The 25,718-nt window shown below is 42.2% G+C and overlaps 1 protein-coding gene across 11 annotated transcripts in view; it reads left to right on the top strand.

Annotated features, from left to right (window-relative positions):
- ADGRL2 (adhesion G protein-coupled receptor L2) overlaps positions 1 to 25,718 on the top strand; it is a 231,313-nt gene that overhangs the window by 25,689 nt on the left and 179,906 nt on the right. For 9 of the 11 annotated variants that reach the window (XM_063137019.1, XM_063136942.1, XM_063136965.1 and 6 more), the window contains exon 2: positions 25,229 to 25,405. In XM_063137019.1, coding sequence (XP_062993089.1) covers positions 25,333 to 25,405 — 73 coding nt within the window. In that variant the 5' untranslated portion in view covers positions 25,229 to 25,332. Of the gene's footprint in view, positions 1 to 16,176; positions 16,334 to 21,154; positions 21,232 to 25,228; positions 25,406 to 25,718 lie in introns of those variants that run through there. The other 2 variants (XM_063136949.1, XM_063136957.1) reach the window with 2 other exon arrangements.

The following is a 25,718-nucleotide window of genomic DNA, read 5'->3' as shown; positions in this document are numbered from 1 at the left end:
CAGAATGTTAACTTTGGTTTCTTTACTGTATGCTACGGAGGTCACTGTGGTGTGTTGGTTAGCTGTTGGAATGCTAAGGAATGCTTGCTATAAACTTTGAATATACAGTGTTAATTGCATGCTGGGTAGTTTTCATGTTTAGAAAATCTGAAGAACCCCCCCCCCCAGTTATTTTAGGTCAAGAAGCATTGACTGAACTCTTGACCAAAAGTGTATATTTTAAAAATAGATTGGAAAGCCATTTTGAGACATAGTATATTGACACATGGTGGACTTGTGCAAAGTGGCGTAATAAGAGCTGACATATGAAAATGTTAGATCTATTTTAGTATCTTATTAGAGCTCAGGTTTATTGAACAGAGGATCTTTAAAAGCTTTTCCTTCTAATGTCTCCTGCATCCTATAAAAACAGCTCCCTCAAACCAAATATAAGCTAGGAATTTTGACTACAGTTTTCAGCCTTGAAATCTGAGCTTTTGCAAGTTTTTTTTTTTTACGATGAACATCAACCATCATACGTTACACTGTCAACACTGCATTGGATACAGAATGTGTAAACCACATCGAACAGTTAGAGGGGAGGAGTATAAACATTTAAATAACTAAATAAATGTTCAAATGGATATAGAAAGATCCACATATACAGTGAGCTTTTTATTGTCACCATACTCCAGATTCAGAAGAAGCTTCTAATGAAGTGTTTGGAAGCTGCTGTTAAAATGCCCCCAGTGCATACATGTATATCCAGCTGGATCAGGGTTATAACATGCCATTAAGGAAGCACCAGAGATGTGCTTCCACTGCTACCCCTGCTCATCTAAACTGCTTTCTTGGGCTGTAGCTAGACCTAAGGTTTATCCCAGGATCATCCCGGGTTCATCCCTGCCTGAGTGCTGGATGCCCTGTGTGGCACTTAGATGAACAGGTTTGACCCCAGGACAATCCTGGGATAAACCTTAGGTCTAGCTACGTCCTTGGTTGCAGTGCAGCCATGCTAATGACCAGAGGGAAGACCCTCATCCTTTGGGTACCACACAACCACTTTGCTAGCTCAGAGACTAACCCTGCCTTTTATCCTCCTCATCAGTTATAATAAAGTGGACACAAGGCTTCAGCCAGCTCGCTTTCATTTCTCCACTGCAAGTCTCTTTATCCTGCAACTTAGGCCATAGCTAGACCTAAGGTTTATCCCTGGATCGTCCAGGGGTCAAACCTGTTCATCTAGGTGACACACAGGGGATCCAGTGCTCAGGCAGGGGTGAACCCTGGATGATCCCAGGATAAACCTTAGATCTAGCTGTGGCCTTAGTTTGTAAACCAAGCCTTTACAGCTGACATGCACAGGTCATTGCTGGGGAGTTTCATGTGGAGTTGCATGTCTTCCTTCTCTACATGTCATAATGCTGTGACATAGGTCACTCTGGTGTGTTATATGGTTTTTGCAAAGTACAAGGCGTGCTCAGGCATACCACTAGACCATAGTTTAGCATTACAAGAACAAGCCTAGCCTCCGTCAAGTCTCATGCCCCCTCCCTTTCCTCTGGCCTATATGCAAGGAGGAGTTCAGAAGCTTTACATCCATTCTTGAATGCAGACAAATGGCAGCTAATCTTAATTATGATTAATGGAAACAAATTAACTTCAAACCATAGTTTATGAAATTTATTTTCACTAACCATAATTAAGATGAGCCACAGTTTTAAGTTTTGGACAATACATGAAACAGCAATTAATTTAAACCAAAAGCTGAAACTTCTGATATCCTTGTGTGAGGCTGGGGAAAACCTGAGCTCATTCTGGTAACACTAAACCATGGTTTAGCAATATATCCAAACACAGCCCTCAGTACTCTAAGTAAGTGGGTCTTTGGAACTTTTCTGAAGACCTGTAAAGAAGGGGCCTGATGAACCCCTAATGGAATTTGATTCCAGAACTGAGGGGCCTCCACTGAAAAGACATTTACTCTTCAGCCTAACTGTCCTTGGCAGCCGGCAATCAAAACAAGCCATGATGGATTATTTAAAGCATTGGCATACATTGGATATACTAATTATATGCCCGCACATGGTTTGTTTGAGGGGGAAACAACCCTCAGTTAAGCCATGGCCTGTTGCTGAGTTATTTGAGGGTTGTTTCCTCCTCAAATAAGCCATGCCTCCTGTACTTGGATGACACAACAAGCGGTGCCTGGGCTGGTGATTAGGCTAATGGTGCCCAGCACACATCAGCTCGCACTGCCAATTTAAATAATCCATTGTGGGTTATTTAAGCCATGGTGGCTTGCCTGGTTGTGTGTCTTGCAGGGATGACCATATAATGTGAGATGATTGTGTATGTGATGGTGGGTGGCCAGCTGTTACTTTATTAAAAGGTCATTCAGAAGCCAGTTTCAGTTTTGATTTGTAATCACTATTGCATAGATCCCATCTAAAATTCCTTGCAGAGCAGTATCAACAGTTTTAATTCATTGCTTTATCAACTGCTTTGTTGTCCTGACAATGAGGTGACAGTCGGGTCTCATAGATCTGAATGGGGTTTGCATTGGCAGAGTTCTTTGAAAGCATCTGCAGTGTGTGTGTGTGTGTGTGTTCAATTGTCTGGCTACAGAACTTGCTATCATATGAAAGTCACATTTGCAGGTTAACATAAAAGTCTGATTAAGCATACATGATCCTACACCAACAGCTTTTTTTTAAAAAAAATATGAACTTCAGTTCGCCAGGGCTTATTCTGAATAGTGTTTTGGCTCTCTCCTATACATGTAATATAAGAATAAGAGTGTTCTTGAGTATATTATACTTTGCCCTCATTATTGAGTAACAACAGCCATTCTCAGCCAATGGGAGTTGGCTTAAATTGGATGTGACTTCAAACAAGCTTCAGCACTGGCAGCTTAAATTTAGAAATTAAACACAGGCTGCAGAATACTCTTTGTCATCACCACATAAGACTGTAGTAGACTTCATTATACGAAGCTGAATAATAGTTTGATTTAAGGCATTAATAAAATCTACATATGCACATTCTTGCTGTGGGAATCCAGGATTCCAGTTTAATGAAACGCCAAAACAGGTCTTTTGTGTTCAGTTTGAAGAGTGTAATGTGCAAATTCTAGCTTTCTAACTTATGCCCTGATGTATATGTTACACCATTTAGTAACTCTAATTATTAAACTGATTCAAGTGTGTGTGTGTGTGTGTGTGTGTGTATTTTAGCATTCAAAGAACTTTGTGCAAAATGAGCAGCTCATATTTATTGTTCCCATTTTTGCCCCTGCATTAAGGTTGATTAAATTTAAAATGCTAACCTAAGCAATGGTAGTCAGTTTTGTCCTGCCCTAGATAAAAATGATGGGACAGCTCTAACTCTTGAAAATTCTTCATATTGAAATCAATAGGATTTATGTCAGGGTAAACCATTCTCTCTATTTGGTGCCCCCATGGTCCTCATCTTTCAAATTGCAGAGGATGTAGGGTACAGTCCACAGGCTTTATTTTTCCTATTCCAATTCTCCTATCTCAGCATCTGAGGTATGCATTTGTTTCACCATGCTGTACAGGAAAGGTTCTCAAACTGTATTGCTGGGAATCTGAGGTTCTTCAATAAGGTTAGTCATACTTGGCATTTATGAGGCATTTTTTTACAGTGTTCAAAGCACCTTGCGTAGATTATCTTGTTTTAATCCAGGCAAAACCCATATAAAGTAGGTCACTATTATTATCCCAATATTTCAGATTGGGTGTGTGAGGGCTGATGCTAAGAGAAAGTGGCTTCTGTAAAGCCACTTAGTGAATAGAGGTGACATACAGTCAAAGCAGGAACTTTGTAGTTTATAGCTCTGTCTCTTAGCCATTTCACGGCATCCTCTGCCCTCTGGTGAGGATGATGAGTGAACATCCTTCCTCCCTACTTCGGAGCTGCAGGAATCATCTCACCACTAACATGGTGATTTGTGTCCCTGTCCCAGCTACAAGGTTGGAAGTCTATGGTGATTGTTTGGTAACCAAGTTGTAGCATTTTGGCCACATGGTAAGCCAGCAAGCCCCCTGTTTTTCCCTGGTCAGGATCAGGAAAGGGAGTTATCCTACTAGACTGGATCCCTGGATCCTACTAGACTGAAGCACTCGGGGGCAAAGCAGGCATTACGTTCAAATCTGTGGTTAGCTTTTCTTTCTTTTCTTTCTTTTTCCTTTTTTACTGTAGAGTAAAAATGAGGCCAAGGGCCTGATCCAGATCAGGACTTTAATGTGTAGTCAGGTCATGTAGGAAGACTTTTTAAGATACAGATTGGGCTTCCTGCATCTACACTAGAGTAAAAATAAATAAAAGACATAGCTGCTGGACACAGATTTAAAGTAATGTCTTTTTCGGCTCTCAAACAACAATCAACATGGCAGGGAGCGGTGAGGATAGGAACCCGACAATGGCAATTTTGGGATTGCCTCCCAAGGTTAGTCAAAAATTGTGAACCCCTGGATACTGTACCCCAGTTTGACCTGCATGGGTAGAGCAGTTTGTAATATTTTAAAACTTTAGTTGAGGGTGGGGAAAGGTAGAAGCCCCATTCTATTTTATTTACAGGACAGTGCTTAACATGTCAGATTATGCTGTTGGAAGATCAGTGTGTCCAAATTGTCCATTCTCTCTAGGCTTGGGTGCCTCCACTCTTAAAGTACATTTGGGACTTGCTGGAGTCATTTGTTTTTTCAGCCCAAAGCAGCCATCAGTGTGTGTGTGGGGGGGGGGGGGGGGCGGGGGGCGGAAAGGATGCTAAATCTACTTACATCCTGGCTTAATGCCGAAAGCTTCTTTCTTTTTGAGCAGCTGGTTTCCCTTGGCTAAGAGTGGCTTCGGCCTCAGCCGTGAATAGTACAAAGCCCGGTATGGTTAAAAGGTTCCGACTCTTTGTCAGCTGTCACATATTGGCACTGGTTGTAAGTTTATGTCAGACAATGATATTTCCTTGTGTTGTGATTGTTTTGGCGGTTTCAGGCAAAGCTGCTCAAAACATTTCTATGTATATATCACGTTTCTTAGAAGATGCAGCCCTGCTTGCATACATTTGCCTTGGACCTACCCCCATACTTAGTTAAGGTAGATAAATAATAGCTATCTCCGAATGTATCTTTGGTTTTGTCCTGACGAAAGCATGGCAGAATCATTTTGTCATTTTAGCCCTTTTGGAAGGGAAACAAACTAGCAAATCTCATTTTATGATGGGACATGACTGCCAATCTGTGGTATTCCATTGTTTAGAACGAAAACAGCAGGAGTTGGGTTGTTTTTGCATTGCAGGACAGAGATATTTGTACAGTGGATGCCAATAAAGAGGATTCTTGCTTGTGTTAGGGGCGTCATTCCTAAACCTCTAGGACATGCCAACCTTGACTAAAACTATACTTTTCAAATCCGTTATGAGATTCTTTCTTTGATTCTTTTAAACATATTGGGATTTAAAAACAAAAGCAAAATGCATATGCTTAGGCAATAATTGATTGTTTTGAAACCAAAACTTCTCATACAACCTAAGACAGGAGACCTCAAATGGTTTCCTTTGCAATAATCTCATTGACGTTGGTGGGGTGTCTCCAAAAATGACTTGACTGCATTCGCTATCATAGTATGATAGTATCACTAGGGTGATCATATGAAAAGGAGGACACGGCTCCTGTATCTTTAACAGTTGTATTGAAAAGGAAATTCAGCAGGTGTGATTTGTATAAATGGAGAACCAGGTGAAATTTCCTCTTCATCACCACAGTTAAAGCTGCAGGTGCCCTGCTGTGTTTTAAATCTGGTCACTCTAGTATAGCTCCTGCAGCTTTAACTGTTGTGATGGAGGGAATTTCACCCGGTTCTCCAGGTATACAAATAACACCTGCGAAATTCCCTTTTCTATGCAACTGTTAAAGATACAGGAGCCCTGTCCTCCTTTTCATATGGTCACCCTAAGCACCACTGTACCCTGCTTTTGTGGTGATTGCCTTAAAATAAGTGAGATTGCGTCAGGGCAATGCTTTTGGTGGATTGTATTCTCAGGAAACCATTTGGCCACAGAGCATTAATAAGGTTTTAAAGATACTCTGTTGCTTTAAAATTAATCTGAAATATACTTATACGTTTGTGGAAAAAAGTGTGTTCAAAACATGTTGGTGTTTGCAAAGACTGACTGGAAGCACATTGCATATACCTATGTAATTTGCTTTTGCTTTCAGACATTTGGAACACTGCCATACTGGAAAATAATAGTTCTACCTAGCATATATTTTCATTCTGGAGCTGCTATGTAGTAATACCCTTCATTGTTGTCATAAGCTAAAATCACCAATCAAATGCTAAAGCTATAATTTATGCTAAACTGGTGCCTGGGTCTAGAAGCTTTTTCAGAGACTAACAATTCAGTAGAGACTGCTTTTATACATACGGCTATATAAAATGCTTATTAATGGCAGCAGATGTTGCACTTTAATCCCCTAAAATGATTGTTTGATACCAGCAGGAAATTTATTAAGCTTGAGTTGTGTGAAATTGTGTGTGCATAAGCTGCTATTTAGATTGTAAAAATGCCATTGAAAACTGTTAAAAAGTTCTGCCTGTAATTGGCAGAGAGGTATTAGCTCCTGCAAAAGAAGACTGTGTATACCGCTGACCCTTGTGCTCCAACCTCTTTATCATTTATCTTCTTGTATTAATGTCACTGAATTATTAATTTATACATTGGGTTGGATGGGGTGAAGGCACCATTTAAATGTGTGGCAAATGTATCCTTATCGCAGGAGACATGAAAGGACTCATTTTGTGTTATCTGTAAAACGGAAAGGACATTTTAAAATTTCATTTACAGTAATCCACTTCGCTTCCAGTAAAACACCTAGATTATTGCTGCCATAATATAATGCTCTTATTAAAATTTTGTAATCTTCACTCTTTTCACTTATAAATAAGGTTGATGGACAAATTCTAGCTTCATTTGTGCGCTGCTTTTTTTTTTTTACAGTGCACTTTTCCTATCTGATTGTCAGTAGGCAAATTGAGTGTGCTGTTAATTGTAGTTAAAAAATGTAATTCGTATTAGTGGCATGTTGTGGCAAGCGAGGCCAAAATTATGAGCATAATTACTAGGGCAGGCGTTAGGAATAGACAGAATGAATCTTGCACACTGTGAAATAGTTATCTCCAAAATGCAAAGTCACCAAATGACAATCTTATCAAATTCAGAAGGATTCTGTGAATTTGAAAATTCACAATTTGAAGGAAATCAACTTCAAAATATAATAATGAGGACAACTAAAATGTATGCAGATTTCAATAAGTTCACTATTGGACCAGACGAAGGCCGTAGCTAGACCTAAGGTTTATCCCAGGATCATCCTTGGTTCGTCCCTGCCTGAGCGCTGGATGCCCTGTGTGGCACTTAGATGAACAGGTTTGACCCCAGGACAATCCTGGGATAAACCTTAAGTCTAGCTACAGCCAAAGTGTGCTTTCGGCTAATCTACACCCAGCAGGGTATTGCACTATGTAAGCAGTATATAAAATGCAGGAGCCACACCAAGTAGGATATAGCACTATGAAAGCAGTATATGGTAGTGTGGCTCCTGCCTTTTATATACCTCTTTCATATCCTGCTTGGTGTAGATTAGGCCTAAGTTGGGTATGCTACCAGGTTTTAACTTCATAGTTAAAAGAAAATGTAGGCTTAAGAATTTCAAAACTGGGTTGAAGAATGTCTTGGCAGGAATAGGCTTTGAATCGATAATGCGAGGATGGAATAGCTAGATGAAACAGACAGTCTGACACAGCTGAAGCCAACATTTATTTCATTCTATTTGCTGACAAGTTTTATATGTTCCTCCATAACCACAGTTTCTGTGGGCTGCTTATGATAAAAAATAGAAATTTTAAAATGCAATTTGACATGGTATGTATTTATTACATTTCTGTACCGCCCAATAGTGGTTTACAAAATGTGCCCATCAACTTTAGAAGTGAAAAAGTTCCAAAGCAGCTCAAACTGAAGCTGCTGGAACTTTTTGGAATAGAGCCAATCCTGGAAAACCCATGTGCAATCAAGACTGTTTTAGAAGCAAGATCCTGTATAGTACACTTCTCTCTTATTTCCAGGCTTTAGTCATGTTTGCACCCAGAGGCACAGTTCAGACAACACATTTCTCAGTGGTGTTTCTAGAACTCCATGGTGTTGTTTTTATACCGCTGTTGAGAAATGTGTTGTCTGGAGGGAAAACTCCACCCTCCACGCTGAATATCCACACTGTGCAGAGGAGAGTTCCTGCACAACTATTGTGTTGTGTGGAGGGCTCTGTGGAGTTCCCTGTTGCATTGTGTAGACTTTTCCCACTGGCTACAGAGTTCTCTGGCAAGAGTGGTGAAAGAAGCAAGTTTTGTTCTAGGAGAGCCACCAGGATTAGGTTGTGGTTGTTGTTGTTTTTTGCAGCAATGGCTGATGGGGTACCATCAGGAGGACGGGGTAGGAGAGAGGGCGGAGGAACTGTCAATCAAACATTGTGTTGCCTTTTACTCAACTCCATGATAGCCCACAGTCACACAATGGTGGAGTTAGAATATGTTGTGTGGTGAGTACCCCCTACAAACTCAACTGTTGAGTGGAGTTTTCCCACTACGTAGAGAAATGTGTTGTCTGAACTGAGCCAGAGAGAAAATTCAGAATAACAGCCCTCATTCCATTCATGATTGAAATGTTTTCTTTTAAAAAAGAACAGCAGCAAAAAGATGTGGTTTGGAAGCAGTTATTTCCCCTTCTTTAATCTGTTGCCTGAACCAACTGTCTCAAATGTAGCATAATGGGGAGGCAAACAATTTCCATCTGGGTTGTCTTTATAGTCCCATGAAATGTCTTCATTCTCATGAAGACAACACATTTTGGATGCTTTATTAAAGTTCAATTATACTGTATTTCCAATATAACATTCAAAATGGGAGCATTGACTTATTAGGGAGAATGGAACCTTTGGATTCAACCCATTGTTCACCAGCATCTCATTTTTGACTCCTTAATTCCACACAAAGTCTTTTTTGTACTTTCCTGTAAGGTGGGACGAATCGTTTCTACTTTTTCTAACATGGATCAGCCATGGCTCAGTGGCAGAGTGCATGTTTTGCATGCAAAAGGTCTCTGGTTCCATCTTTGGCATCACACCGCATTTCCAGATTTGAATCGAGCATCTTGGGATCCGTAGCTCAGTGTTCCTCAGCCAGTACTCTACACTGGTTCTCGGTTATCCTACAAGAGGGCAATTTCTCTGGAGCTCACATTTCTGCACTGACTTCATGCTGTGTGATTTGGAGAGAGAATGCCAACTGATTTCCGGTTTCATAGAAAAGACATAAACTGGTAACTAAATAGGCAGAAGCATGTCCTATGATAGCTCTGGCAGTGCTGAACCTGGAGGTGTTATATGACTGGAATCCCCTCCCCTGCAAGCATCATGAGCTACATTTCTTCTTTGCGACTTCTAGGGCCCACTGGAGACACAGCTTTCGTACTCTACTGTGGGACTCCCGCCTACATCTGCCTAGCAGTGCTGCTGCCATGGAGGCAATGACGACTCACTTCATGAGAGTGGCTAAATCATAAGGCCAACAGACAAGGTGAAAAAGTCTGCATTGGCATTTCAACACTTCCGGATTTGGGGCCTGCTTAAATGTGCAGCTTTATATCTTGTTATTTGTGAAGTGAAATCTTCTAATGGTCTAGAAGGGGAACGGGAGCAAGCTGGATGTAAAGCAAGGCGAACGAAAAAGAGAGAGGTGTTTTCCCCCCATTTTATTTTTTTAAAAGAAAAAAACCGTAATAATTATAAAGCTTCCTAAATGTACTGCTCCCCTGCTGCGTAAAGTGGCATGTCTGGAAAATCGCTTTATGTCAGTGACTGGCAGCAGGCTCTGCTTTTTGTGCTGCTGATATGCATAGTGGGGCTAGGTGAAAAAGGCTGGCTTATAGTTTTGTGTAGCTTCCTCTCACAGCCTAGATTTGCCTCTATGGATTCTCTTGCTTTGTTTTGGTGGTAATTTAAAGATCCCATGCTATTGATTTTTATTTTTTTTTAAGAGCTAAGTAGTGTGTCCCAGCCAACATTTTTCTCTTGCTAGCTCTTTCAGATATTATTACCATTAGAGATTAAAATAGCACCATGGCCCACATGTGGGATACTGAAGAGTGAGAGAGGAGAGCGTGAGCGTGCGCTCAGTAGCTTTCACGTTTGTCTGCAGAGAGGCGTTCCACTACCTTGAGATAATTAAATGGTCTGTAAAGCATTTGGGGAATAAGGCTTCACGGAAAGCACTCTAATAGTTTATTTTATTTTTTTGTTGTTGGTTTTTAATGGGACTAATCTTTGCTCCGTTGGGGCTTTGGGGCTATCGGAATGAGAGTAAGGAGTTGAGGAATTCTCTTTACAGTTGTACTAATGGTGCTTTTAAAAGACAAAGAGAGGATACAGAAGAGAGGAGGGGGATTCAGAATGAGACAGAAGATAGCATTTAATGATTGTATGTTTACAGCCTAATTAAATATATTTAGCTTCACCATTGTCATAAAAGCTGGCTTTTCTTAAAGTGTGAATTATTACAGTGTCGTGATAAACATTGCTGTCTGAGATCACAATCTCGTTAGGAGCTGACCGGATGGATCATGGGAGTGGTGAATGCATCACTTTGCAGTGGGGTGGTCCTTGCTGCCTTGAAGGAGACAGTGGTGTGAATGCTCCTGGAAAAAACCTCCCTTGACCCAGAGATTTATGGTAACTATCGTCCGGTCGCTGATACCCCGTTTCTGAGCAAGGTGCTCGAGAGAGTGGTGGTGTCTCAACTGCAGGTACTCTTGGATGAAACTGATTATCTGGATCCATTCTAGTCTGGATTCAGGCCTGGTTTGGGGACGGAATCGGCCTTGGTTGCCCTGATGGATGACCTTCTCAGTGGCTTTTGATACCGTTGACCACAGTAACCTCCTGGAACGCCTCCATGAGTTGGGGGTTGGAGGCACTGTTTTACAGTGGTTCAGCTCATACTTGTGGGGTCGGTTCCAGAGAATAGCATTGGGGAACTGTACTTCTGCCCCATGACAGTTGAACTGTGGGGTGCCACAGGGCACCATCCTTTCCCCAATGTTATTTAATATCTGTAAGAAGCGGTTGGGAATGGTCATCAGGAGATTTGGGGTGAGGTGTCACCAGTGTGCTGATGACACCCAGCTCTATTTCTCTGTAACATCTGAATCAGGAGAAGTCGTGCATGTTCTGAACCACTGCTTGGATACAGTTATGACTTGGATGAGGGCCAATAAACTGAAGCTGAATCCTAATAAGACAGAGGCCTTGTGGGTTGGTTGTTCCCAGGTCCGGGAATTGGGGTATTTGCCTGTTCTGGATGGGGTTGCACTCCCTCTGAAGGAGCAGGTCCATATTTTGGGGGTGCTGCTGGATCCATCTTTGTCACTGGAGGCCTGGGTGACTTTAGTGGCCCGGAGTGCCCATTATCAACTTCGGTTGGTATGCCAACTATGCCTGTTTGCGGATAGGGATAGCCTAGCCATGGTCATTTATGCACTAGTAAGCTCACGACTAAACTACCGTAACATGCTCTACCTGTGTGGTTTGGAAGCTGCAGCTAGTGCAGAACGCAGCAGCTAGGGTGCACACATGGACCCCTAGCTCTGCTCATATAAATCCTGTATTAAAAGAACTGCACTGGCTGCCTGTTAGCTACCGAGTCACATACAACGTTATGTTGTTATCCTACAAAGCCCTAAACAGCTTGGGACTAGCATACCTAGCAGACTGCCTTCCCTTATATACACCCAGATGACAACTACAATCTTCAGAGGAGGTCCTACTAGTCATTCTGAAACAAACGGAATGCCGCCATGAAGAACCTCAGTGGTGGGCCTTCACTGTGGCAGCACCCACCCTCTGGAAAACCCTCCCGTGGTTCGGGAGGCGGAAAACTTAACTTTTAAACGCCTCCTGAAAACATACATTTTACACAGGCTTTCCCTGGTTTTTAACTTAGCTGGTTTTATATTGCTTTTTTTTAAAAAAAAACACACCAAAAACTTCTAATGTTTTTAAATTTATCTGTACTTGTTTTATGGTTTTTAATTGTGCACTGCCCAGAGAGCTCCAGCTGATGGGCAGTATAAAAATGTAATATATAATAAATTGAGCTGCTTACTCATGAGTTACACCATTGTTCAGGAATTGTCTCACAAATGTCAAGTGAGTAATTGGTTTAAGGATTGTGGTTATGCACGTGTGCGGTCTTCTGTGCCAGGTTTCTTTTTTTCTCTATATAGTTAGGTGTTTTTTCTTTCTTTCATAATGCTTACATGCTCATCAGATGTGTTTTATCTCCAATTACCTCATTGTTGCCAAGAAATCTTTGTTGGTGGTATTGATGACCTAATATATGACAGATCTTAGGTCATTATTATTTCATTTAGTGGTTGTATGTATAGACCAAGAGGGAATCTGAATATTGATTCACTGAATGGCTAGTAACAATGATTTATGAGCTAGGAATTCAGCACAGTGAGCCAAATAGAGTAGCGAGATTACATCTTATGAGCTACCATTGATTTTGTTTCATATTTCGCTGCACAGTGATTAGACCATGATATCACAAATATTAGCTCTGAAGCTATGTTCCTTGTAGATGAATCAGAATGCAGAGTTAATTATCGATAATGCAAATGCCTACTTATCTATATGGGCTTTGAAAATAACTGCTGAAAATGGGGTTGCCCTACCCTGTGCTCCGGGCAACCCACATTGCTCCTTGTCTTCTTCATCCCTATGCTGCTCTTGTTGTCACCATTGTTGGTTATTCCTACCCCTCCACCCCTCCACTTGAAGTGCATTCCTTAATACATTTTGCAAAACAGACAACTTGTTCCAGAAAGAGTTGGGTGCCAAAAGAAAGCATGGGGGAGGGGGAGGGGGAGGGGGGAGAAGACAAAGTCGAGGGTCTGTCTTCATAAGCATACGTGTTCCACTGTTTTTGGACTGAGCCACTACAGTCTGTAGTCATGTTGCATTCTTCAGGGAATCTCGTGTTTGATTGTCGTTACCATTCCCCACCCGAAATCCTAGGCGTAGCAATTAATATATCAGGTAAAAGGATTCTGGGTTTGCCCTATCAGGGACATGCACCCCTATCCCCATTTTTTTTTTTTTACATTTATTAATAAATGTATAATTTGCTGTTCAAATAATGTTTTTCTAGGTGGCTTATTCAATGTTCAACTAAAGATTTACCACCAACCCCAGTAGACAACACAGCATAAAGCAGAGGGAACACACACCTCATTCATTAGGGTCACCTGGAGAAGGCCTCTGATGATGATGGCCTTGTTCTATGAGCAGGCTGATGTAGAGGTAGATGACCCAAGTTTTATAACATTTGTATTACGGGATTGAAGATTTCTGTACTGAATCAGGTTCCTTTCTCTTTCCCACTTAGGAATGGTTGGAAAAGTCTACATTTAGTGACTTGTATCTTGTTACAGCCTTAATGGGTAGCGCCTGGAATATTTTCATGCCTGCATTAACGCACTGGCACGAGGGACAGCACTAGTATAGTGTCACAGTATAGCTATGGTGAGAGCATAAATCTTCACATAGGGGTTGTTTGAACGTCTTTCAAGCAAGTAAGACCAAGGGCCTTGCTAGACCTACCAGATAATCCGGTGAGGAGTAGAAGCGACGGCGCACTGCAACTAGCGCGCGCCGTCGCCCTTTTCTAGACGTAACATGCGACGGGGTAAGGTAAAGCCCCATCACGTCCTCCAGTTTTTTTAAGACTTAAAGGGCCATGTGCGCAGGAGAGGACCAACGGAAAAGGTAAGTGATTTTTTTAAAAATAAAGGGTTCCCCGCTCCCCCTGATTCCCCCCACGATGTCTGATGCCCCCCTGCCCGCTCGCTCGCCTGTCCTCCCCCCGTCCGCCATGGCTGTCCCCCATCCCCGTTCTTCTTCCCCTGTCCCCGTCCGCCATGGCTGTCCCCCGTCCCCGTTCTTCTTCCCCCGTCCCCATCCGCCATGGCTGTCCCCGTCCCCGTTCTTCTTCCCCTGTCCCCGTCCACCATGCCTGTCCCCGTCCCCGTTCTTCTTCCCCTGTCCCCGTCCGCCATGCTTGTCCCTGTTCTTCTTCCCCTGTCCCCTGTCCGCCATGGCTGTCCCTGTTCTTCTCCCCTCCCCCCATCTCTCCTGCCGGGTCCGTTCTTTCCCCCGGCCCCCATCTCCCCTCCCATGATTCCCCCCCCCGGCCCGATGGGCACAGCGCTCCTATGGAATGCTGTGCCCAGTCCGTGGCTTCTCCTGGCTACTTGCGAGTAAGCGAGCAGCCGGGAAAAGCCACGGACCCTGCTAGACCTTCCGCAGCCCTGGCCTCAGGCCATAAGCCGGGCCATAAGTGGCTTTTTTAAGCTTTGGTGTGTGCCAGCATGTGTCGGGCAACATTTGCTTGGTTGCAGGTTGTCATGAACCCAAGTGGCATGGCTTATTTTAGGGGGAAACAACCCTCAAATAACCAATGACATGTTGTTGTGTTATTTGAGGACTGATTTCCCATCAAATAAGGCCTTTGCTAGACCTACCTTAAAAAGCGCGATGGAGGAGGGGAGAGCCTGCGATGCAACTATTGCGGGCTGTCACGCTAGTCTATACGTCAGGCATGACGAGCTTGCGAAGAGAGCCATTGCGCCCACCATTTTTTAATTGTTTAAAGGGAGGATGCACACGAACGCTTGTGTGCCCAGGTAAGCTTTTTTTTTTTTTAAAAAAAAAAAGGTTTCCCCGCTCACCCCACCCTGCCCCAGGAGCGCTGTGCCCCATGCGCAGCTTCTCCCGGCTACGCGCAAGTAATTGCGCGGAGCCGGGAAAAGCTGCGGAACAGGCTACACACTCGCGGTCTCAGACTCAGCCCGAGACTGTGGGAAAAATTGGGCTTATAGGGGTAGGCTATATCCCAGGGCCAGGGAGAGTTGATCCCTCCCTGAGCCCGGGATCCCCTGTGCGTCATCTGGACGCACAGGGGCGATCCCGGGTATCAGCCTGGGATATAGCCTGGTCTAGCAAAGGCCTAAGTCATGCAGCCCATGTTTGGAAGAGATGACAAGCCTTGCCTGGATAGGTAATTACACAAATAGTGCTCAGCATGTGCTCTACAGCTTAAATAAGCCACCATGGTCTGTTTAAGCTGCACTATTCATGCGAATTGAGTCTGTATGAATTGTGTATCAGACTTTCTTAGTCATTGACAGAGGGCATAGGAGAGCATCAGCAACCGAGGAAATTGCTAGTTGACTGATGGGCATGCAGACTTTATGAAAGTTAAATAGTTTGTATAGGTTATCATGGAAACAGAAGGAATCATAAAAGAGAAGTGAAAAAAGATTTTGGGTGCATTGCACTTACAGATTCATGATGTTATTCTTTCTGCCCAATACAAGTTATTTCTGTGCTAATTTTAGTTTCATTTACCTTTTTTAAAAAATCTACTAAGTTTAGTGTTTCTTGCCTGACCCAAATAGCCCCACATATTTAGTATGGCGTAGAGAGGGTTCATTTGCAGTGTGGTTGGCCCTAGGCCTGCTTACAATACAGTTGCAACATGCAGTCCCTGGAAGTGAAGCCTTTATTTAACCCAATTATTCAAGATGGTTAAGCAAACAATGAAGTATGTATAACCCACAAAGCTGATTTGATGCCAAATCCCCAGACTTGGTTTTATTTTGTCAGGTGGATGTTGGGCCCTGGGCTGGTGACGTTATTTACATCGGGATGTCAGCTGTGAATGGCATGTGTGTACCTCCTTTTTCTTTGAAACACATTTTCTCCCTCTGTTTTTCTTATGCCAAGAAAAGAAAGGTCATAAAGCATATCAAATATGTTAAATTCCTCATAGCGAGCTATAGAAAGATTCACGTGATACATCCATTCCAGAGCCATAGGCATGTCTGGTCACAGACCCGTTATGTTTGTCTGCTTCTACTTCAAACAAAGTATCTGCATTGCACGCAGGAAACTAACTCTCTCTCTCTCACACTCACTCTCACTCTCTCACACACACACCCCTAGCTAGCTAGGAAAAGAAGGCAACCAACTGTGTAGAACATCCTTCTAAAACAACAATCTTCTTCAGGACAGGCTGAAAACAATTGATTGTCTTCCTTAAGGATTTGGGACAAACATTTCCTCAGCTGGTTGGAACCCCCTTCATTTGGAATAAATTAATTGCTACAGAGCACTTTTTAAAATTCTTCATTCAGTTACCCTCACAACAACCCTGCAAGGTATGTCTTATTCCGACTATATATGGATAGAGAACTGAAGCTGAGAGAAAATGACTTTGTGAAAGTTACGTGAAAGTCACACAATTGCTGTAGCCCACCATGACTTATTTAAGCTATGGTAGGTTGTGGCACATGCTGGCCGCCTTTTTGAATATTCAAACCATGGCAGGTGGTTGCAGAGGCTTATAGTGTTGTGTGAACCCAGCAAGGGTTGCTTATGTGAGTGTTAAATAACCTTGCATAACCCATAGGCTGTTTTAGGGTCTATAAGCCACAGTAGGCTGCTGTGATTGTGCAAACCCGGTGAATCATTCCAAGGCAATGGCGAAACATGGATCATACTCCCTTTTTGTTTGGGAGATTTGTCTTCCTCAAGTAATTGGAGAAGCCAGTGAATCCTCTGTCTTTATTTCTCTCTTTTTAAAATTGCAGTAGGGCCTGTCTTGGGATGTCATGTGGTTACTGCACATGCATACTTTATAGCTGTTCATTATTTTCTTGCTTGTTTGTTTTCATTTGTTTTTTGGATGTTCATAAAATCTAGCCTACATAAGGTTTGAAAATGAGACCTATTTGTTTTGCAGTTCTCACATGAGCCTAGGAGTCTTTAATGAAGGGGAATGGTAAACAGCTTCAGATTGTGCCTCTGGTGTCCAAAATGATCAGCATATTTAACATGCTCAGCATGACTCTAAGATATTACAGCTGATAATAGTTGTAATTGACTTGCAGGCTCTCCCCCCCCCCCCCCCGCCCCCGCCCCCCTGAACAGAGGGAGTCATCATCAGGGCAAACTGTAAGCCGCGTTAACACACAGGAAGTCCAAAACATATATTTTGTAAGATCAGTCAGTGAGTTATTACGAGACTGAGTGGAATGGAACAAAAGCATAGGAAACTCTCATAGTATTGAAGATCTAGTAGATAAAGGGCGGGAAAAATATTGGCAATACAAGAACGACTGCATATTTTATTTTATATCACCTTTCTTTGGTTTCCTTTGCTAGGTTATTGAATGGGAATTCCCCAAAGTGTCCAAATGTTACCCTGTGTTAACAAAAAGGGGTGGAACTAACCTGTCAGAAAAGCATTTTTGTGCAGAAATGTATAAACCCTGGTGGAAAATGAAGGAGGCTTAGCTATTCAGGCACAATGTTCGGCAGTGACAATTGTTGCCTTTTCTTCTCTTTCTCTCTCCTACCTCCCCCCTCCCCAATTCCGTTTATTTTCCCTGTGAGTGATTGAGATAGACCGCTGTGCCACTGTGGACGAAGAGGATAAATTGTAATGCTGAAATGGTTTTGTATAGTGTTTTGCTTGTCATGCAGGGAGATTCTCCTTTATGAGTAAACTCCGTTGTAGTGATTAACACAGGATCCAGTCCGGTGGGACATGAGCTTTGTGATCTCTCTTTCAGCTTAGATTCAGGGTACATGTATATTTATCCCATACTGTTTCAGCCTTTGCTAAAGCATTGATGTATCACTTCAGAGCACACAGCAGCTGAGTGCATAAAAATGACTTCCTTACTGCAACACTGGGTCACCTTGGTCAGGTCTCATACTTACTGTGCTATTCCCTTCCCTGATACTTCATTCCTTCTGTATGACTCAGATGAAAATGTTTTGCGTTAGAAATCCAAAATTCAAGGTGTTAATTAATGGGAACTGTTGAGTTAGAGACCTAGAGATAAGACCTTCTCTCTCCTCCCTGGTGGTCTTGAACACTGCAGTGTTTTTAATGGAATAACAGTCTCTGTGTAGCTGTTTTGGCCATTTATTTTCCTTTTTACAGAGGAAGCAGGTCACAGAGTGATTATTTATCACCTAAGATTAGCATACTCAGATCTGATGTATACTTTCAGAAAAAGCTGAACAGGTAAAAATCAAAAGAATTATTTGCATTTGGAAAACTAAGGGAGAATGCCTAGCAAAGACTTTCCCTCAACATTGTGGATTTCCACACTAGATATTCTTGGATGATGGGTACTGTTCAGACATCTGCATTTGAAGTGCCTGAATCCAAAGAAGGCTTTACTATGTGCTTTTTATGAATATGTGAATTAACTCTCAGTTTGTATTAACCTGAGCACATTTTGACCATATTTGCAGTCAGGATGGGTAGAGATTGGTGAAAATACTGATTTCCGCACAGTGCTTTGAATATGGATGATGTGGGGATAGAAATTTGAGTACATAATCAGGATGTAACAGTTATTCTAGATTAATTTAATATGCAGTATAAGGGTCTGATCTCATCTATGCATATGATGTAAAGTCAGATTTTACTACTGTGTTTTTGGATTGTCCTCAATATTTATAAATGAAAAACTAAACTATCGTTGAATGTGGTTTGTCAGTGGTCGAGGGCAGGAATGTCCTCCAGACCCAGAAAGAATAGATTGTGTCTGGGCTACTTGACCACCTCTTGGCCTTTCAACAAGAATTATGAACTAAGATGTCTTCCAATTTTATCCACTTTCTTTGTCTGACTTACAGAGAGCAATAATTCAAAGTTGATGAAAGGGTATCAGGATATACCCTGCTAGTCCTAGTTTCTTTATTCGCTAGTAGTCTTTTATGTATCTCCAACGCTGACAATATGCTATAATATGAACAACATGAAGGTGGCAGCATCCTTTTTGCCTGATACCTGCCTGTAAATATAATCCTGTCCCTGTTCTGCCTTATGTAAACATGACATCAAATGTTGCAAGTCAGGATGCTGCAACTGCCTGCTGCCACCAGGGTGTTTGGGGAGGAGACACTAAGGGCGAAACAAAATGTTTGTTGAAGCACACATAGTGGAACAATGTATGCTAGTTTTCGCTACTCTCTTGAAAACATGCGGGACCTCGATTCAGATTGAGATCATAGTGCTCTGAGAGAGGAGGACTGAAGCTTCCATCCCATTCATTTTTTCATGAAATTCCACCCTCCTTGGAGACACTTTTTCTTTTTTAAGCCTCTCTGCACGTCGAATTTTACTTTGGGCAGGGGGTGGGACATAGCCATGGTCTCAATCCAAACCGGGACTGTGCATGATTAAAGAAGAGCAGAGAAAGCTAGCATGCACAGCTCCACTAGGCATGCTTTAATCAACGTTTAATTTGGCCCTTAGTTTTACCCCACCAAATACCACAGTGGCTGAAGACAGTGGCAGCTCCCTGATCTGCAACATTTGATATCTTGTTCACAGTGAGACGGAACAGGGGCAGGACTGTGTGTGCTTTAACAAATGTTTTGTTCGGCCCTAACATTAAGGGGCTGGGCATTTCCACCCCACCACTTTAGAGTATGATAAAGCCTGCTGTCTTGTAGACTGTATTGGAAAGGATGTTTAATGGAGAGAGACTAACGTCAAGGGGCTGAGCATTTTCACCTGCCTTGCCCCGCCCCATCACTCTGGAGTGTGATAAAGCCTGCTGCCTTGCAGAGCGTGCTATAAAGGGTGCTTGGTGGAGAGACTGAGTAGTATCAAGACTGTGAGTATACGTGGGACTTGAAGGAACACTGGCAATCTTCATTTCCCCAGTGGAGGGCTGTCAAACACAGGAGACCTAGGTGAGAGATGGAAGGAAGGATGCAACGAGTGAGAGGTGTGGTTGCCCACTGTTTGTTGGTTGATTGTGGAGAGTCCCATGTTGTCTTTGTGTCGTATAGAACACTTTGGCCTTGCAAGCAGTATGTGTTTATTTATTCATTCTAAGATGTTGAATTAGGTCTTTTTATTTGTATTGGTATATTTATTGTTGTGTATGTATCGATCAATATTTTTATTAGGTATTTTATTTTGTGTAGCATCTTTACTTATTGACATCACAGTTATGTGTAATTGTTCCTATTGTTTGTTGGTTGGATTTTTTTTTTTATTTTTTTGGCAGGGGGAACTGTTACATTTATTGCTTGTTCATTTGATATGTTGTCAGCAATTTTGGCCACATTCTCCTGGGAAGCGGAAGGCAAATAAACAAGAGATGGAGATGCTTAATCATATATTTCTCATGGATCAGAATTGGCCATTCCATCCTTGGACGGGCTCTTTCCATTTACAAAAAGCCCCACTGAAGCTTCCTGCTGGAGGAAGAGGGTGGGGAGATAATCTCTGCCAATCTGCCCCCTCTACCTGTTGTAGTCACTGCATTGCCTCTCGTGCTGCAGTGAAGGTTTTTAAGCCTTCCAGAGCAATTCTTCTGGAGGACAGGTGACTGCACAGGGAAGGAGGATTCCTGCCCTCTTTCTCCAGCACCAACGCTGCTTTGGATCCAACCATTAGCTTGAAATGCAGATTCTACAATTTTGAGAAAAGTTTAGTAGTTAGATTGGGCCGTCTTGGCTCTGTGTGTGTGTGTGTGTGTGTGTGTGTGTGTATTTATTTATTTATTTATTTATTTGCTGGCATTTTAATGGTCTTTACAGATTTCCTGCTCTCCTTTCTTCATCTCCATGCTGCACACCCAAACAAGAGTCCACCTAAGTGATGCATGTTGGCATACTGAAATTGGAAAACTAGGTTCTCTGTTGCCACCTAGGGCCTACAAAGCTTGAAAATGGGCCACCACTATACATGTCTGATTTTTTTTGTCTTTAAGTTGCCGTGCATCAAAGAAAAGCCTTAAGATACAACCTCTCACTTTCCAAGACAAGATGTTTCTGAAGGAGACCATGCGATTTCCCAGAGGGAAGGATTTAAGTTACAAGTGAAGTTTTCCAGGCAGCTTTGGTTGCACTCTGAAATCCAATCTGTCTTTTGGCTCTAGAGGCTGTCTCCCTTCCCCACTGTCAGGCGGAGCTATACATGAAGGGCTGTTTTTGTTTCATTTCTTAAGGTCTGAAGGGAAATGGGTTATTTGCAAAGAATGGCCACTTACTATGATCTACATTTTCTGTTTGCAAAGAGGTAACCTAATATGGCTTTTCCTGCTGGTGTTTGTCTGTTTTGGGTTTAGTTGTTGTTGTTGTAAGATTCCAGTTACTCTGTCTCCTTATCTACGGCAATTACATGCTCTGAAAGACAGGGCTGTCAGCAACATCTTTGCCCACAAGTATGCGTTGGCTTCAGGTTTTGTACCTGGTATTTTTTAATTATTTTTTTTTAGCGTAGGGGGAGTCTTGATTAATTTTGTGCTGTGAAGCTGGAGCTATATAGTTTTAATTGTGAGTGTATGCGTAGAAATTGATATATATATATAAATAAATATATTTTTTAAAAAACTATCCTAACAATTCTACCTAAACACTTCTGATTTTGATACAGATGCTTAGAAACACATTAATTTGGTGCTAGTCTGATAAGCTCTGATTGCTGTCTTTCAGGTTTGCCTTTCAGTACAACAGGCAGGAATCAAGATATATTTGCTGCCAGCTACCACATTCCCAACACTTTGACAGAATATATATATCTTTTTGCACAGGCCTTCAGCCAACTGCTGCAGCTACTTTTGCATTGTCCTGTGTGCATCCTCAACCTGCTTTAACTCATGCCAGCAACACCTCAAATTGGGTGACCAACCTCAGAGGTGAAGTCTATTCACATTGCCACTGTTTTCTCTATCTTGAAATCAGGTTTTCCTCCTTCCCCAGAAAAGTGGTATTCGATTTCCCACAGTGTTCTGGCTCTTCTTTTCCTTTCCCCTTTCCTGCAAAAAACAACCCACTGAGGTAAAATGTGACAGAACACACAGTCTTGTCAGCCTCCAACAGGAGGTACTTCCCCCCCCCCTCCCCGGTCCTTCAGATTGATGTATGCTGCTAAGCAGTCCCATCTAGCATTATGTTCTGGAAATCGAAAAACCCCATTAAAACCAAATCTCAGCAAATCTAAAAATCCTCTGAATGGTTTGGGAGTAATCAAAAGGCTGGCTTAATTTCCCTTGCAGTCATTAATGTGCCTCAGCCATGCGCTCGAATTATTCTAATGGCTAGGTCAAGTTGCACTGCACTGTCTGTAAAAGTGTTTGAAATAGTTCAGCAGTGACTCCTTCTGGTTTGCGACAGATAAAGAGTTAATCTAAGTCTGTGTTGTTCTCTGTGTGTGAGTGTGCGTGTACGGGTCAGTCCACCATTCTTAGCCTAATGGCTCGACTGGTTTACCTAACTGTGGAATAGCTGTTTCAGAAAAGAAGAAGAACTGTCCTTTCAGCTTTACATGCGCTTGTTTCTTTGCAGACACTATAGATTTTTTTCAGCATAGAAAGCTCTCCCCGCTCTGGGTGAAAGACTTCAAGATGTAACATGACTATTCCTTTGTGTCAGCTTCAGGAAACTCTGCAGCAGCTGACGTGCCGCCAGTAGATTAACTAGTGATGGATCTTTTTTTCTTTTCCTTTTTTACCTCTAGGTGCTTGGGACTCTGCCAGGGAGAGAACTATGTTTTGTTTGTCTGCGCTGAAGCTCTTTCCCTACGCCACTGAAAAATGCCCACTCCTTGCCCTGTACTGAAAGTTCTTTGTTTGTGTCAGAGTATAAATCCTTCTGCTCTTCTGCTGGTTGAAAACTTAGCTGTGTTTACGTATTACAGGGAAGGAGTCGCCTCCACACCAGCGCTATAACAATTGCCCATGTTATGGGCAAAGGAAGAGCAATAGCTCTGTTACCAGAACACTGTTTTTGGTGTGCATTGCAAGCCTCTCCCCCAATTCACTGGCATATCAAAGGGTTGTTGTTGGAATTTAATTATGGTTTGAAACTGACCTGCTCCTTCTTCTAGGACTGAACTGGTAGGCATGTCTTGCTTCTGGGGGATTTCTCAAGAAGCGACCTGTCTTCCAGTTAAACCAGGGACTTTGTCCCACCTACAGTAGTTGTTTCCAGGGCTGGACAGGGCAGCTGGGGCATGATAATTTATAACAAAGTGTAAATTAATAGCAGGGATTCCACAGGCGTCAAGGATCAGCTAGTGGGGATTTGAGAAAGGAGACTCCTTGCATGCCTTGTCTCTTCTTTCATAATAACCTTCCTCGAAATGGTAGAGCATACACACACAGTCACCCCCCTTCATTGTTTTAAAAGCTGTAGAATTAATTTATGTTGATGCATGTGAATACATGCATTAAAAAAGCAAGGGAAATTAGCTATCTCCCATACACAGTGGTTAAAGTATAGGTAAGTGCAGTAATTGTCAAAGAATAATGCTAGAGAGATTACTATTAAGATCAGGTATGCAGCTGAAGGCTGCTGTTTTCCTAAGCATACTTCCCTCACATTGATATCAGTGGAGTTTACTTCTGAGTAATGTGTGTAAGATCAGGCTAGAATTTTTTTAATGAATAGGTTTCCTTCTTAGGGGACAGACCATAGGTCTCTTAACCTTGTGAAGTCCCATTGAGTTCAATAGCCCTTATTTACATTTACAGTCCAAATCTGTACAGAAATCCTGTCAGGGAGGACCCTCGTGTGTCGTCATCGTGTCCCCCACCCTCCCGTTTCCCTTTGAAAACCTTGCAGCAAGAGTCCGCAATTGCCAAAGCAACCATGTCAGTTCATTGTAGCAAGAGGTCCAAACTCATGTCTTCAATTCCAGGTCCAGGGAACTACTGGGGCTGTAACCTGTAGGTATGGTAGTAGTAATCTCTAGTAATGGCATTATTGCATGTGGCTTGACTTAGAGACACAAACAACAGCAGGGTGAATTTGGCAGGACTGAGCTTTTCCGCGGCTGCTTGCAGGATTCAAAAAAGAGCAACTCCGGAGCTTACATTGTTGGTTTGACTCTGCTGTTCTTTGGCAAAGTAGTGAGCAAAACAAGGGCCACCAGAGCTGTTTTGTCTGTGAACAACATTGCAGACTTATTTGTTTGCATTTGGAAGGTTTCTTTTGTAGCTTTAGCAGTAGGCGTTGTCTTGAAAGAGAGATTAAAGTTCCCAGAAATACCTCGTGCCTGGCTTCCCCCTGTGCTGTAGAAAGCCGTTTGCGTCTCAAGGTAGAGAAGAGAAATGGACACATAACAGTTTTTAGTTTCTGTATGGCTTTCTGGGCAGGCGCATTCTGCAGTAAAGCATAGTTGTTTGCACTGCACTCTTGTCATATTAATAAGGAAGCTCATTTGGATTTGTGGGAAAGCTGGCCTAGTGGTTAATTTCTAAATAAATAAATACATAAATAAATAAATGCCTGCATGAAAGTTCCTCTAATCCCAGGAGTGTGCATATTTGATCTATCAACTATTTATCCAGGGGAGATAGTCTGCCTATCCTCAGAGACATTCTTTACAGTATTATTACTTCAATAATGCTCTAGCGTGTTCTGGCAGTCGTTAAATTCTAAGGTGTAAGCAGCAATTCTATGCCTTGCTGTCCGTGCCAACTGATTTCCATCAAGACGTTGATTATTTGTTTTTGACTCTCAAGAAGTCATGCCATCACAGAAGACATATTTTGAATTTGGCACCTGCTGGTCTAGGGAGCAGGAGCTGATGATTGTATCGGTGCTGTTTCTGCTTTTTTGTCTGAGTGGGTGCTGAGCCATACATAACAAAGAGGGTGGCACCACTGCTGCAAATGGGAAGCAAAGAGACGGTGGCGGAGAGACCTCCTGCTTAGTTTCTTTTGGCAGCTGCCCTACTTTCTTTGTACAAATGTTGTGGGTTTTCTTTTTGTTTTCTTTACCATGTTTTAACTTGAGACTTCCTGGAAATCTACTTTCCTGGCTTCTCTGCTTCTCACAGGAGTATGCCAGCATCATTAACACGTCCTTCTTTCTTCTCATGATTTCCAGGAGAGGGGACTCTCTTTGGACAGTAACTTGAGGTGGACAGTTGTCGGTTCTCTTCTCCCCCACCCCCCCAATCCCGGCCAGTTTTCTTGTCAACAAGAATCTGATCTCTACGTGTCATTAAAAAAAAAATGTTACAGTGGTGGACACAAGTTAATAGTTTTCATTTTCATTTCTCTCCCCAGTTATGAAGATCAATGATGTAGACCACCCACTTGAATGACGCTGGACATTTATAACTGGAATCGTTACGGAATAAAAAGAAAATACTTTAAAAGGGGGGTCAATAATGGTGGCTTCTGATTGCAGAATGAAAAGGTTTTGGCTGCTTCTGATAGTCAGCTTCCTACAGTGTACAGAAGGTAAGATAAGTTCAAGTATAACTTAAAAGAGTAAACTACAAAAATAAAATTTGATGGATTACATATGAAAGTCCCTACATGTCCAAAATGACAATATAATCCGATTCAGAAATTGATGGTCCATATTTGCGCTTCAAATATACTCTGATAGCAGGTTGCCACTCAGGCGTACATTTTGGCATATGAAGAAAATTTTGGAAATGTTTGGAGTTCATTCTTTTCTTCAGTATCCGAATGTTATTAACCAGTATTATTATAGTATGTGGATATATAATTTATTTATTTTCATGGTGTATTGTTGGGTTAAACTTCC

The sequence above is a fragment of the Elgaria multicarinata genome, chromosome 1 (assembly GCF_023053635.1).
Source record: "Elgaria multicarinata webbii isolate HBS135686 ecotype San Diego chromosome 1, rElgMul1.1.pri, whole genome shotgun sequence".
NCBI classification, from domain to species: Eukaryota; Metazoa; Chordata; class Lepidosauria; order Squamata; family Anguidae; genus Elgaria; species Elgaria multicarinata.
The sequence above is the reverse complement of the archived record's forward strand: the minus strand, read 5'-3'. Positions and strand labels throughout refer to the sequence as shown.